Raw genomic sequence first — 16376 nt, 5'->3', positions numbered from 1 at the left:
CAAAATCTCAAGGGAGCCACAATCACGCTGAATTTTTAATGCAGGGAGAAGTAACTTTATTTTGTTACAGAAATATAGCAGGGTACAGAAAAGCCCTAGAAAAAAGAAGTCAGGAGAATGATTTCACCACTGGTCAGGTTGAAGGGTAAACTCGGTTAAGCGTAAGTGCTCGGGACCACATCTGTCTCCTGCAACAGCGTGACCCGGTTCCCCAATGGAATCCTGAGGCCCAATTCAGTCAAGTGACCTCAAGCACACTCCCTGTTTCCGAAAGGTCAGCATAACAGTGGGGTCTATATCTGTGAGAACAGAGGTAGACAGACGGTGGTCACAGGGCAGAGATTCAGCAGCAAGAGGAGGGGCAGCACACAGGGCGGGGGCAGGTGGAGATGACACAGGTGGGGCGGTAGCAAGTGGTGTGGCAGGAGACCCGGCCACAGACTGGGCGCAGACAGCAGGAGGGGCGGCAGCAGCTGGAGCCGCAGCAGCTAGAACTGGAGCAAGAGGGCTGGCAGCAGCTGGAGATGCAGCAGCTGGGGCGGCAGCAGCTGGAGATGCCACAGCTGGGGCGGCAGCAGCTGGACACATCACAGCTGGGGCGGCAGCAGCTAGACACACTGAAGCTGGGGCGGCAGCAGCTGGAAATGCAGCAGCTGGGGTGGCAGCTGCTGGACACACTGCAGCTGGGGCGGCAGCAGCTGGAGCCACAGCTACTGGATCCACTGCAAGAAGGGTGGCAGCAGCTGGAGATGCAGCACTGGGGCCTGCAGCAGCTGGAGACACTGCAGCTGGGGCGGCAGCAGCTGGAGATGCAGCACTGGGGCCTGCAGCAGCTGGAGACACTGCAGCTGGGGCGGCAGCAGCTGGAGATGCAGCACTGGGGCCTACAACAGCTGGGCACACTGCAGGTGGGTTGGTAGCAGGTGGTCCTGCAGCAGGTGATCTGACAGCAGCTGGGGCGGCAGCAGGTCTCCTGGCCACAGCCCTGGTCAGAGCAGACGGAGCCACAACAAGAGCTGACCATGGTGTCAGAGGGTGGAGATTCTGATACTAGTAAGAGAGTGAGCTTAATGAATTTGAAAATCCTTCTGCTGCTTGTCGTCTTTTATACTCTGCTGAGGCTGCTGTGTCCATTTCCTGGACCATTTCCTAGTTTATTTTCCTAAAGCAATATTAGTCATTGAGTTAAATCATTGTGTTTCTCTGGTTAAATATTCTAAGGTCAAGAAAAATAAGATTTCCTTTTCCTGGTGTTTTAAGATTTCTATTTGGTGTTTCTCAGAATTGCCTTTCTTATTTCCTTGTTTGTCAAGATGGCCCGTCATGTGGCCTCAGTCACTGGGATTTACCTGTGATCTGTGTATCCGTCCACAATGTTGTTTGGATGAATTGTTCTTATGATGCCAAGATCTCTTTTGATCTCAAACGAGAAGCAGAATTATAGCAGGCAAATAGAAAAGTGATCATCTCTGTGAGTTATTTATGTGCCACGAGGAAGACAGCCCATCAGTGAGTCATGAATACTCAGTGGACAGTGGACTCTCTGGCTGCTTCCAAGTGTGGGCTAAGCGCTACTTCCTGTGTTCAATTTGAAACCGTTAGCAATGACTCATTGTTTTTAAATACTAAAAGGTATGTGGAGCAAGCTTGAAGGGACTCTCACTGGCCCAATATGGGACAACTTGAGCACCAAAATGAACACTGGTAGTAATGGAGTTTAGCCCGTGAAAGAAAATAAGAATCCATGAGTCCATTCTGAGAATAATTAAATAAAGACATAAAAAAGGAAGATTAGAAATTTATCTATGGCAGTAGAATGTCAACTAATAATTGTAGAAGGAAAAATAGAGTTATAAAATCACCATTTACGACCCTCCTAATAAAACTTGATTCAAGTAAATAGCGTCAATGATGCTGTAACTATTGGGTGAAAGTTTGTTGGGGAACAGGGTATTTGCACACTTTCAAAATATTTCCCCATCAATTATTTATTAGTTTCAAAGGGAAACATGCTAACTTTACTGTGGAGAAACTTGGGAACACAGCCTTAACGATGGGGTGGAAGTTCACATCATTAACATTGGGACAAACAGACAGGTGTCTCCTTAAGTCAGACACTGAAAGAACACAGCGTTTCTGTAGTATTCCTATCAAAATCCTTCACCTGAATCTAATTGTGAGGAAACCTCAGACAGTCACAGCCTGAGGAATACTCCACATAATGACTGGCCTGTTCTCTTAAAAAATATCCGAATCATCTGATATAAAGACAGATAGAGGAACTGTTATAGATTTAGGGAAATGAAAGAGACACGATATCTAAATGCAATGCATGGGTATGGATAAGAATTTCTATAGGACAGTATTGTTACAGCTGGCAACATTTAAACATGAAATGTATACTAGATAATAGTACCTCATCAGCATTTAATTTAATTAATATCGGTGCTGTGGTCATGCAAGAAAACGTCCTTGCTCTTAGGATATAAGTCTATTATCTCTCTCTCCCCCCCTACCGCCACCTATATCTATCTATTGGAAAGAAAATATGGCAAAATGTTGAATCTAGGTGAAAGCTATATGGTATAAGGGAGTACTTTGTATTTCTCTTGGAACTATTCTGTAAGTTTGATAGTTTTTTCAAAAATAAAACGTTAAAAATGCACAAGGGGATTGGGATTGAAAAAACTTCCTAGTGTTAATATATTAAGAATGAGTAGTGTGTGTCTTTGGGGGGAAATACTGAAGTATATGATAAACTTTACCTTATAGGAGCTTCTACTATAGGGACACTTTTTAATGTTTCTAACTAATGCTGTAAATCTTTCATCTTTCCTGAATCCCTGACAATTAAGGACTTCTGGCAATACGGCTGATTAAGGCAATATGGACAAGTTTACCTTCTGACACAAGCAAATAGAAATGCTTGAAAAATATATTTTAAGTATTTCAATTACATAGCTGAACTTGAAAAAAGAGAAAAAACTCTCATTTTCCAGAAACAAGGCATTATAAGTGGTAATGGAGGCGCCTGTGAACATCTAAACCACAGCAGCATCGAGCTTTCTTTTTTTAATACATATATGAATATATTTTTTCTGCTTTATCTCCCCAAACGCCCCCTGTACACAGTTGTGTATCTTAGTTGCAGGTCCTTCTAGCTGTGGGATGTGGGACGCCGCCTCCACGTGGCCTGACGAGCGGTGCCATGTCCGCGCCCAGGATCCGAACCCTGGGCCGCCGCAGCGGAGCGCGCAAACTTAACCGCTCAGCCGCGGAGCCAGCCCCGCATCAAGCTTTCTAATTTACACTGTATGCATAGTGAAGGAATCTCGAGGAGAGAAACTATTACAAAATAGTGAATGTCCTTGAAGTCATCAGAAGCAGAAGCAAAAATCATAGCACACAGAAATAACTCCCATAATGATACTGGCTCAACACAAGGTTGACATGAGGGAAGCCATATTGTAGAAAAGAAAGCATACTGTAACTTTGAATGGCTTCTGATTAACTAACCCTGACTCACCAGCCCCTTTGAATCTGTGCTAGATAATTAAGGGTCTGTCTCCAGGGGATTTGCAGGCTCTGTAGATTTTATGGCCCCTCCCAACTGTGATAAGATGATAACTTTGTTCTTTTGAGTTCTCTAGGAATCTGATGACCCCTAGGCAGAGAGTCTATGATGATAGCCATGATCAGTTACAACTGAAAGATCAGCATATAGGGGCAGCGTTCCTCTGGTCTCTGATGCATATCCAGTTAAACAAAAGACCATTGGGGATTAAGACCAGGCGTCTGCCCCCACCCTGGAGATCTGATGGAGGCCCCACCAAGGGACCAGCTGCCCCACCAATAGACCAGGCCTGTAATCTTTGTTCTGTAAGAGGATTCTTTCGGACATTAGTTGGCCATCTTCTCTCTTGCTAGCAAGCTGTAATAAAAAACCATTTCTCTCCTACCACCTTTCCTCTTGACTGTTGGCATGTCTTGAAGTGGGGAGAACACCCCCCTCTAAGAAACCACAATAGACTGCATGGGACATTCACAGGGGAAAATTTTATAAAGTATACAAGAAAATAATCCACCATGAGTGGCACAGTGCCTATAGGAAAATGGAATATTCCCCCAAGAACTGACATAATTGTAGATTCTGAAGGAGACTGAATAAATTGGGGTTAAAAGAGGATCTTGAATCTGTGGCTTGAAGTCTTTTATCAGTTTTGTCAAATTGCCCACCAGACTCTCTCTGTTTATGGCTTCTGCCCTCTTCTCTCTTCTCTCATCCTGGGACTCCAGTTTCCGTGTACGTTAGTCCTTTTCAGTGTGCTCCACATGTGTCCTATGCTCTTCTCTTTACCTCTTTTTCTCTGCATTTCAATGTGCATATTTTCTGTTTCCAGTTTTCTCTTCCTCTCTTCTGTTCTGTCTAATCTATTAAACCCATTCATTGAATTCTGAATTTCAGTTTTTGAGTTTTTCAGTTCTAGGTTTTTCAGCGGACTTTTGGTTTTTTCAGTTTTTACAGATTCCAGTTCTCTGATGAAATTCACCATTTTTTACCTATTATTTCAAACACATTAATCATAGTTATTCTAAAGTTAGTGTTAACAGCTTTATATGGATCATCTTTGGGTCTATTTATATTGTCTTTTCTTTTTCTTGTTTTTAGTGATTTTTTTTGCTTCTTTCCTTCTGACATCCCTGGTATTTTTTTTTAATTGAATTCTAGACATTATATATATGACAAATTGTAGAGGCTTTGGTAATTTCTTCTTCCACCAGAAAGGATTTAATATTCTTAGATGAGGGGCCCGCCACTCCTGCCTGCATTGGTCAATTCCCAATGTTTACCAACAACTATTTTCTCACTTTTATCCAACTCTCATAGTTACCCTCATTGAGGAGTTTGGTCTGATACCAGCTGCTTTGTCATAGCTGGAAATAGAATTCTGCCCTTTAATTTTTCAAGTAACCACTCTCTTTTGGGCCCTGCCCTCTACTAATTGTCTTCTTACTTCTCTAGCTATTCATTCTAGTCTCTTGTGATTGCTGCTGCTCCTCTTTCAACTGACAAATGTTGGAGTATCCAACAGCTCAGATCACAGACATCTTCTCTTTAGATACTTAACATCCTGTGACCCCTGGAATCCATATATAGACCATGGGATTAAGGCCCATTTTAGATTTGTAAGCACCTCTCTCATATATTGTGTTTTGCAACCTCTAAGATGACCCCCAATGATCTCTGCCTCCTGGCACTCATGTCCTTGTGTAATCTCCTCCCCTTGAGTGTGAGCTGAACATCTTGATTCACTTCAAATGAATGGAATATTGTGGTATCGAGGGTGTCAAACTTTCAAGATTAGATTATTATAGGAAGATTGTGGCTTCCATATTGGGTTTTCCTTCTGTTTCTCTCACTTTCTCAGATCACTCACTCCAGGGAAAGCCAGCTGCCATGTTGTATGAGCAAGCCATAAGGTGAAGAACTGAGGCCTCTTGCCAACAGCCATGTGAGTAAGCTGGGAAGTGGACTTTCCCCCTTGCATATGAATGCAGCCCTGACCAAAAGCTTGCCTGCGGCTTCATAAGAGACCATGACATGCCATTTCTGGATTTCTAACCTCAGAAAGTGTATGAGATAATAAACTTCTCGTTTTAAGCTGCTAAATTTTGCAATAATTTGTTATACAGCATTAGATAGCTAACATACACACCAACTCAGTATAAGTTTAATTCTTCTGAATTTTCCATGAAAGCAATCATATTATCTGCAAATGATTACAGGGGTTTTTTTCTGCCCAATTCTTCCACTTATATTCTTTTTCTTTAAATGTTTCTTTATTGTGAAAAAAAGCACTGATTGAGGCCCTCAAAAGAAATAGAAGAAAACATTTTTTATGCTGGGACCAACTGAAGGTGAAACCAGTTCTCATCTACCATCTCAAATCCATCAGCAGCTCTGTGCCTTGAGGAAAAATGCTCCTGCACACGTTAAATTTGTTTCTCCTTATCAATATTATTCATGTCGCAGAATTTGTGGAAGTTAAACACACTCATAGTTTAATACCACTATATTATTTATTAGCCCTATAACTCTTAAAATACACATTTAGTAAAAAGCTTTGTAAATATTTCTCCTATGTTCACCAGCATGAATTCATCAGAAATTTATTTTTACCTTTTTTCCCTAGGATTGAGTTCACAGGAATTAAGGAGTATTCTGAGTCTACCTAAGAACCAAAATAGTTCATTAATTGGCTTCTTATCAGTCCCCACATTCCTCGATGAATTTATTGATGAAGTGCTCTAGACCATGCTGTCAAAGACACAGCCCACAAAAGTCATTCAGATAGGGAAATTTGAATATTTTGCATTTTCTGCTATCCCCCAACTTCTCAGCACAACAGAATGCCTGAGAGACCCACACAGCTATACATCTGAAGGTGGATGGACTACCCCCAAGGAGGTGGTGGAGATGGATGAGCACTCTCTGGCTCCCCAGCAGCCCTATGTGTGTGTGAGACTGTTCTCCTAACTGGAGTGCCCATAGTACCACTGTGGCCCCAGGGGTGGAAGCATGACTTGATGGAACTCTGGGAACAGGTGACAGCAGCCCTGAGCCCCCATATGAACACTTTCCCATCTGATGGGAGAATCCACAGTGCCACCACACTCCCAGGGAGTGGCCCAGCCTCAGACCAGTGGGGAGGCCCCACTTGCAAAGCACAATGGCCATTGCAATCTAGGAAGAGGCAGCGGCAGATCTGTGCACCTGGGCAAAAGACTTCCCAGCTGCTGCAAACACTCATTGTAAGGCTGCTGCCCTAAAGGTGGGACCACATCCTGGTGAGACTGTGGGAGTGGGCAACAGCAGCCCTGAGCCCCCACATGACTACTTTCCCATCCCTTGAGAGAGCCCACAGTGCTGCTGTGGTCCCAAGGAGTGGCCTAGGCTTGGACCCCATGGGGAAGCCCCATCCATCAAGCACAGTGGCCAGAGCCACCTTAAGAGGAGGCAGCAGCAGATCTATGTGACCAGGTGAAAAATTTTCCAGCTGCCACAAACACCCATAGTACCACTGTGGCCCCCAAGGTGGGAGCACACCACAGCAGGACTGCAGGAACAGATGGCAGCAGACCTGAGCCCGCACATCATTGCTTCCCATCTGGTGGGAGAGGCCACAGTGCCACTGCAGTCCCAAGGAGTGGCCCAGGCTCAGACAAGCACAGCTACCAGGGATTGTGGCAGGTTCAGAACACACAGCTCCTGGCCCCACCACCCTCCTCCAGTGGTGGGCAGGTGGATTCTGTGATCAGATACTGCCACTATGTGAAGGCACAAATCCACTCCATCAAATAGTATGAAGAGGTATATTAATACTCCAGACCAGAAAGAAAAAGGAAACACCCAGAAATCAATACTGAAGGCACAGAAGTTTAGAGTCTAAATGACAAAGAATTCAAAATAGCTATCATAAAAACCTCAACTAGTTACAAGAATACTCAGAAAGACAAGACAATGAAATTAGGAATAAAATTAATCAACAGAGGGAATTCTTCACAAAAGAGATTGAAACTATACAGAAAAACCAATCAGAAATATTGGAGATGAAAAAAACCATGAACAACATAAAGAAAAAACTGTCCTTAAATAACACAGCTGATATTATGGAGGAAACTATTAGCAATTTGGAGGACAGAAATATAGAAATGCTCCAGATGGAGGAGGGGAAAGAGAGCTAAGACTAAAAAGAAACAAAGAAATTCTGCAAGAAATAGCCAACTCAATTAGGAAATCCAATGTAAGAACTACAGATATTCCAGAGGGGGAAGAGAGGGAGAAAGGAGTAGAGAGCTTGTTCAAAGAAATAATAGCTGAGAATTTCCAACACCTGGGAAAGGAGCTGGAATTATAAGTAAAAGGAGCTAATAGAACTCCTAACTACATTAATGTGAAAAAAACCTTCTCCAAGGCATATATTAGTAAAACTGGCAAAAGTTCATGACAAAGAAAAAATATTAAGGTCAGCAAGGCAGAAGAAAATAACCTACAAAGAAACTCCTATCAGGCTTTTGGCAGATTTCTCAGCCGAAACCTTAGAGGCTAGGACAGAGTGGAATGACATATTCAAAATTATGAAAGATAGAAAGATTCAGCCAAGAATACCCTATCCAATGAAAATATCCTTCAGATGTGATGGAGAAATAAAAAATTTCCCAGATAAACAAAAACTGAGGGAGTTCATTGCCACAAGACACCCCCTAGTAGAAATGATCAAGAAGGCCCTCTTATCTGAAAAAAAAAAAAAAAAAGTGTGTACAAAGCCTTGAGCAAGGAGATAAATAGAAAGACAAAACCAGAAAATTGCAGCTCTCTATCAGAACAGGTTAGCAAAACCTTAATTATAACATTAAAGATAAGGGAAAAGAAAACATCAAAAATAACTATAATCACATCATTTTAACCACAAACTCACAACACAAAACAGAATAAGTTATGACAACAATAACTCAGATGGGGAAGAGGAAAGGTATGGAAACTGCTTAGATTAAGGAAGTAAGAGGCTATCAGAAAATGGACTGTCTCATCTACGAGATCTTTTATACAAACCTCATAATAAACACTAAATGAAAAATCAGAGCAGAGACAGAAATGATAAATAAAGCAAAAACTGAGAAAGCCATTATAGTGAACCACCACGCTGAATTGGCAGTCTGAAACATGGGATGATAAACAAGAGAAATACAGAACAAGTGGAAAACAAGTGATGAAATGGAAGTATTAACCCCTCATATATCAATAATCACTCTAAATGTAAGTGGATTGAATTCTCCAATCAAAAGACACAGAGTGGCTGGATGGATTAAAGAACAAGACCCAACAATATGCTGCCTCCAGGAAACACAACTCAGTTCTAAAGACAAACACAGGCTCAAAGTGAAGGGATAGAAGACAATACTCCAAGCTAAGGGCAAACAAAAGAAAGTAGGCATTGCCATGTTTATATCAGACAAAGTAGACTTCAAGATAAAAAAGACAATGAGAGACAAAGAGGGGCAGTATGTAATGAAAAAAAGGACACTCCACCAAGAGGACATGACACTTATAAACATATATGCACCTAATACAGGAGCACCAAAGTACATAAAGCAACTATTAACAGACCTAAAAAGAGATATTAACAGCAAAACAATAATAGTATGGGTCCTTAACACCCACTTACATCAATGGATAGATCATCCAGACAGAAATTCAACAAGGAAATAGTGGAATTAAACAAAAAACCAGAACAGATAGATATATATAGAACACTCCATCCAAAACCAGCAGAATGAACATTCTTCTCAAGTGCACATGAAACATTCTCAAAAATAGACCATATGTTGGGAAACAAGGCAAACCTCAATGAATTTAAGAAGATTGAAATCATATCAAGCATCTTTTCTGAACTTAATGCTATGAGACTAGAAATCAACTACAAGAAAAAAGCTGGGGAAGTGACAAATATGTGGAGACTAAACAACATGCTACTGAACAACAAATGGATCATTGAAGAAATAAAAGGAGAAATCAAAAAATTTTTGGAGACAATCGAAAATGAAAATACACCATACCAACTCATATGGGACGCAGCAAAAGCAATCCAGAGAGGGAAACTCATAGCAATACAGGCCCACCTTAACAAACAAGAAAAATCTCAAATAAGCAATCTTCAACTGCACCAAACAGAGTTAGAAAAAGAAGAACAAACAAAGCCCAAAGTCAGCAGAAGGAGGGAAATGAAAATCAGAGCAGGAATAAATGAAATTGAAACAGAAAAAAATAGTAGAAAAGATCATTTAAACTAAGAGCTGGTTCTTTGAGAAGATAAAATTGACAAACCCTTAGGCAGACTCACAGAGAAAAAAAGAGAGAAGACTCAAATAAATAAAATTAGAAATTAAAGAGGAGAAATTACAACAGATACCACAGAAATACAAAGGATTATAAGAGAATACTATGAAAAACTGTATACTAACAAGTTGGAAAATCTAGAAGAAATGTATAAATTCTTAGGCTCATACAACCTCCCAAAACTGAATCAAAAAGAAGTAGAGGATCTGAACAGACCAATCACAAGTAAAGAGATTGAAACAGTAATCAAAAACCTCCCCCAAAATAAAAGTCCAGGATCACATGGCTTCTCTAGAGAATTCTACCAAACGTTCAAAAAAATTTAATAACTATCCTTCTCAAACTATTCCAAAAAGTTGAAGAAGACAGAACACTTCCGAACACATTTAACAAGACCAACATCACCCTGATTCCAAAGCCCAACAAAGGCAATACCAACAAGGAAAATTACAGGTCAATATCGCTGATGAAGTCAGATGTAAAAATCCTCAACAAAATATTGGCAAACCGAATACAGCAATACATTAAAAGGACCATACATCATGATCAAGTGGGACTTATACCAGCGACACAGGGATGGTTCAACATCCACAAATCAATCAATATGATATACCACATTAACAAAATGAAGAGTAAAAACCACATGATCATCTCAATAGACAGAGAGAAAGCATTTGATAAGATCCAACATCAATTTCTGATAAAAACTCTCAATAACGTGGGTACAGAAGGGAACTACCTCAACGTAATAAAGGCCATATATATTAAACTCCCAGCCAACATCATACTCAATAGGGAAAAACTGAAAGCCATCCCTCTGAAAACAGGAACAAGACAAGTGTGCCCACTCTTGCCTCTCTTCTTCAACATAGTACTGGAGGTTTTGGCCAGAGTAATTAGTCAAGAACAAGAAATAAAAGGTATCCAAATTGGCAATAAAGAAGTGAAACTCTTGCTTTTTGCAGATGAGGTGATTTTATATATAAAAAATCCCTAAAGAATCCACTGGAAAACTATTAGAAATAATCAACAACTACAGCAATGTTGCAGGGTACAAAATCAGCTTACAAAAATTGGTTGCATTTCTATACTCTAATAATGAAGTAACAGAAAGGGTACTCAAGAATACAATCCCATTTACAATCGCAACAGAAAGAACAAAATATGTAGGAATAAATTTAACCAAGGAGGTGAAAGACCTATACAATGAAAATTTAAGGCATTATTGAAAGAAATCGATGATGACATAAAGAAATGGAAAGATATTCCATGCACATGCATTGGAAGAATAAACATAGTTAAAATGTCCATACTACTTAAAGCAATCTATGGATTAAATACAATCCCAATCAGAATCCCAATGACATTTTTCATGGAAATAGAACAAAGGATCTTAAAATTCATATGGAACAGTAAAAGACCCTGAATAGCTAAAGCAATCCTGAGGAAAAAAAACAAAGGGGGAGGCATCACAATCTCTGACCTCAAAATATACTACAAAGCTATAGTAATCAAAACAGCATGGTACAGGTACAAAAACGGACACACAGCTCAATGGGACAGAATTGAAAGCCCAGAAATAAAATCACACATCTATGGACAGCTAATCTTCGACAAAGGAGCTAAGAACATACAATGGAGAAAGGAAAGTCTCTTCAGTAAATGGTGTTGGGAAAACTGAACAGCCACATGCAAAAGAATGAAAGTAGACCATTACCTTTCACCCTACGCAAAAATTAACTCTAAATGGATTAAGTAATTGAAGATAAGACGTGAAACCATAAAACTCCTAGAAGAAAATATAGACAGTACACTCTCAAAGAGTACTGGTCTTAAAAGGACCTTTTTGGATACCATGTCTACTCTGGCAAGGGAGACAAAAGAAAACATAAACAAATGGGACTTCGTCAGACTAAAGAGCTTCTGCAAGGCAAAGGAAATCAGGAACAAAATGAAAAGACAACCCACCAATTGGGAGAAAATATTTGCAAATCATATATCCCACGAGGAGTTAATCTCCAAGAAATACAGAACTCATACAACTCAATAACAAAAAAACCAAGCAACCTGATCAAAAAATGGGCAGAGGATATAAACAGACATTTTTCCAAGGAAGATATACAGATGGCGAATATGCACATGAAAAGATGTACAACACCACCAGTCATTAGGGAAATGCAAATCAAAACGACAATGAGATATCACCTTACACCTATCAGAATGGCTATAATCACCAAGACAGAAACCAACAAATGTTGGAGAGGATGTGGAGAAAAGGGAAACCTCATACACTGCTGGTGGGAATGCAAACTGGTAAAGCCACTATAGAAAACAGTATCGAGATTGCTCAGAAAATTGAAAATAGAAATACCATATGACCCAGCTATCCCCCTACTGGGTATTTATCCAAAGAACTTGAAATCAACTATTCAAAAAGACTTATGCACCCCTATGTTCATTGCAGCATTATTCTCAACATTCAATATTCACTATTCACAATAACCAAGAAATAGAGGCCACCCAAGTGCCCGTCAACTGATGAATGGATAAAAAAGATGGGGTATATATATGCAAAGGAGTACTACTCAGCCATAAAAAAGACAAAATCATCCCATTTCCAACAACATGGATAGACCTTGAGGGTATTACGTTAAGTGAAAGACAAGAGACAGAGAAAGACAAACACCATGTGATTTCACTCATATGTGGAAGATAAACAAATACATGGACAAGGGGCTGGCCCAGTGGCATAGTGGTTAAGTTTGGTGTACTCCACTTTGGTGGCCTGGGTTCACAGGTTTGGATCCCTGGCGTGGACCTACACCACTCATCAAGCCATGCTGTGGAGGCATCCCACGTACAAAATAGAGGAAGACGAGCACAGATGTTAGCTCAGGCCCACTCTTCCTCAAGCGAAAAAAGGAAGATTGGCAACAGGTGTTAGCTCAGGGCCCATCTTCCTCCCCATCTCCCCCTGAACAATACATAGACAAAAAGAACAGATTAGTGGTTACCAGAGGAGAAGGGGGCTGAGGGGTGGGCATAAGGGATAAAAGGGCACGTATATATTGTGACTGACAAATAATAATGTACAACTGAAATTTCACAATGTTATAAACTATTATGACATCAATAAAATAAGAAGTAGTGAGAGAGAAGTTGAGATTGCTAGAACGAGGAGAGATTGTGTGTGCCCCTGAATTCCAGACGAAATGGTGGAGCTCTTTTAAAAGCTTTAAGGCAGGGATGAAAAATAATATATATGCCATACAAAATTTATTTTAATTTTTCATCTGCCTTTAGAAATGCTGAAATACACTTAGATTTCTGGGAGAAACATTGTTAAAAGGTTGAAATGGGGCCCAGTGAGAAGCGCGCTGGATGGTAATGAGCATAACAGAGTTATTCCAGAGAAGGAATCAGCAGAGACTTGGACCAGATTGAAAACAGGTATAAGGAAGGTTTTTTATAAAAGTTATAAAACATCTCAATCTAACTGTCTTTTATGTATTTTATAACTTTCTATGTATATCATTTATGCCCTCTACCTCCCAAAAGCCAATAATTTAAAATGTTAAAGGATAAAATAGTCAGAAAGGATTTATGAACTAAAAAAGAAGGACCGAAGCCATTTAGAGATAAGGAAAAGGTATTTGCATCAAAAGACAAGAATGGGATATTTGGCACAATTATGCGCTAAATATACCCATTGTCCTCAGGAGCCTAAGCAAATGAAAACACAATGGATGATGGAATTCCTGTTCTTCTTTCCTTCCTTCTCCAGGGCCTGAGTGCTGTATCCCCAACACTTTACTGGATGCTAGAAGAAAACACAACAATCAGCATGTTAGACAATTGTCCTAGTGCTTTACACACATTAGCTCATTTACTAGTCCCAACAACCAGTGCAGTAAGTTTCATTATAATCCCCATTTACAGATGAGGAAACTGAGGCATAGGGAAGATTAAAACCAGTAAGTAAGAAAGCTGTGATTTGATCCCAGCCAGCCCAGCACCGGAGTCCACATTTTTAACCACTACACACACTACCTCTAAAAAAACAGTGAAGCCGATTGTCTTTACCCTCACGTTGCTCCAGGTTATCAAAGCAGAGTGCGTTATTAACATATAAATACGGTGCGTGAAACTTACACGGAGTCCTTCAAAATCCTGTTGTCAGCAAATGTCTATGGATATGGATTCTGGGAAACTTCAGTCAAATTCCCTTTCACAAGCCTAAGGATCTCTTGACATTCACTATTCATATATTTTCCTAGCTCTTTTGAGAATTAGCTATGACAGTTGTATATTTTTCTTAAAGAATTCAGACTGAAATCTGTGGTCCCTTCCAGACGGTAAGTGATCTACATTGCAGTGAAGGGGAAGAACATATAATACTTAAACAATTCCCTTGGAATTTACCTCTGTGCCCCAAACGTGTTTGCTCACCATTTAATTTTTCTCTTGGAAAATAAGGAACGTACATACTCAATAAATCTGCCTCAAATGAGGTAATTAAATTACGATTTGATGCCACTGTAGCCCACCAATTTTCCCAAAGGGCTAGAAACCTTTCCCCCATCCCAATCTCCCCACTGTTTGGATCAGCCTTCTGGTCATGCCCGCTGAGCTGGGCTGTGGGTTGCTGCCAATCCCTTTGTGTCCAGCCCTGGATCCATATGGGCTTCAGCAAGACTGCCGTCACTACGATAAGAAAAGAAAAGAATCCTGTTTGGAAGGAGTGCAGGAAAAGTTTGAATGGTACTCAGCATTGTTCTGGATAGGGAAGAAGTGGAGAGTAAAAATGAAACAAAATAAATAGTCTCTGGAGAAAGGTTTTTATATTTTGCATCTTTTATATTTTAAATTTTAACTTAAACATTTTGAATATTATACATATTCACATGTTTGAAAATCGAAAGACAAAGTGAAAGTTCTCCTCCCACCTTTCTTCACAGCCACCCAGGTCCCCTCCTTGAAGGCAGCCAGAGTTTCCAGTTTTGTGTGAATCCATCTGGAGATATTTAACACATAAGAAACAAACAGGAAGATTTGTCTGCTTCTTTTATTCATTACAAATGGTGATACACCAGTCATGCTCTTCCAGCTTTGCTGTTTTCACTTGAAGCATTCAGAGAGCATATACACAGCTTTGCCATTCTTTTCCCTTTATGGTTGCATAATATTCCATTTATGAAGGTACCGTAATTTACTTAACCAATCTCCCACTGCTGGGCATTTAGTTTGTTTCCAGTCTTTTGACAGTACATGCAATGCTGCAATGAATAAGCCTGTTTATACACAATTTCACACGTGTGAACATTTTCTGTAGGATAAATTCCTGCAGAAATAGAATTGCTAAATCAAAGAGTATATACTTATTTATAATATTTGTTAGATAATGCTGATTTCACCTTCCATAGAGATTGTACCAATTTACACTTCTACTAGCAATGCGTGAATGCTTGTTTTTCCCCATTTTTATTGACACAAGGATACACACGTTACACAGATACATAGATACATCTATAGACATATATTTACTTATATAGACATCTATCTATCTATTTGGTCAATATGATAGGGAGGGGAAAAGTTTCTCATGTGATTTTAATTTGCATTTCTCTTATTGTGAGATTGAACAGCTCTTCAGATGTTTAAGAGCTATTGGTATTTCTTTTTCTGTAAAAGAAAATTTTCTATATTATCCCTACTTTCTATTTTTACATTTTTCTGCTGGGTTTAATCTTTATCCATTTATTTTTGCAAGAGCTCTTTATATATTATAAAAATTAGCCTTTTTATATAATGTGAATTTCAAATTTTTTTCCTAGTTTATCTTTCTTCTTTGACTTTGTTCATGCAGTTTTTGCCACATGGGTGTCTACTTTTGATGCCATCAAATTTATTAATCTTTTCTTTTTTGGTTTCTGAGGTTGGTGTTATACTTTGAAAGGTCTTTCCAACTGTAAATTTGCATGAATATTGTCCCACAGTTTTTTCTGTTAAGTTCAAAGTTTCATGGTTTATATTTTCAAATATTTGATCCATTATGAATTTATACAGATATAAGATATGTGGTTTAAATGTTTTTAAAATCTGATGTGAACAGAGCCCAACGTCATTTATTAAACAATACATTTTTCCTCCACTGATTTAAAATGCCCCCTTTTCGTGTACTAAATTCCTTTATGTATTTGGGTCTATTTCTGGACTTGCTTTTTAATTCACTAGTGAGTTTCCGTGCACTGGTACTGCAATCATCAATGTATGATATTGATTGGCTCTTAATGGTTACAAGTCCCAGACCACCTCACTAGATGATGGCAATATGCTAGTGAACTCAAATATCTGTGTGGCAAAGCAGTAAATGTATCCTGGGTTTCCTGCCATGAGAAGGTAAATTGCGCCTGGCTGGAATCTGGAGCTGGCATTGTGAAGAATGCATTAGCCCAGTCTGTGATGGCATCCCAGTCTT

At 39.7% G+C, this 16376-nt stretch overlaps 1 protein-coding gene across 1 annotated transcript; it reads right to left on the bottom strand.

The window, feature by feature from the left end:
* Positions 1–32: 32 nt before the first annotated feature.
* Positions 33–5565, bottom strand: LOC138916246 (keratin-associated protein 4-6-like). Its single transcript, XM_070227308.1, has one exon. The coding sequence runs from the start codon at positions 1022–1024 to the stop codon at positions 344–346; it is 681 nt and encodes a 226-aa protein (XP_070083409.1). The 5' UTR covers positions 1025–5565; the 3' UTR covers positions 33–343.
* Positions 5566–16376: the final 10811 nt, after the last annotated feature.

Source organism: Equus caballus, chromosome 11 (genome assembly GCF_041296265.1).
Source record: "Equus caballus isolate H_3958 breed thoroughbred chromosome 11, TB-T2T, whole genome shotgun sequence".
Lineage (NCBI taxonomy): Eukaryota > Metazoa > Chordata > Mammalia > Perissodactyla > Equidae > Equus > Equus caballus.
The sequence above is the reverse complement of the archived record's forward strand: the minus strand, read 5'-3'. Positions and strand labels throughout refer to the sequence as shown.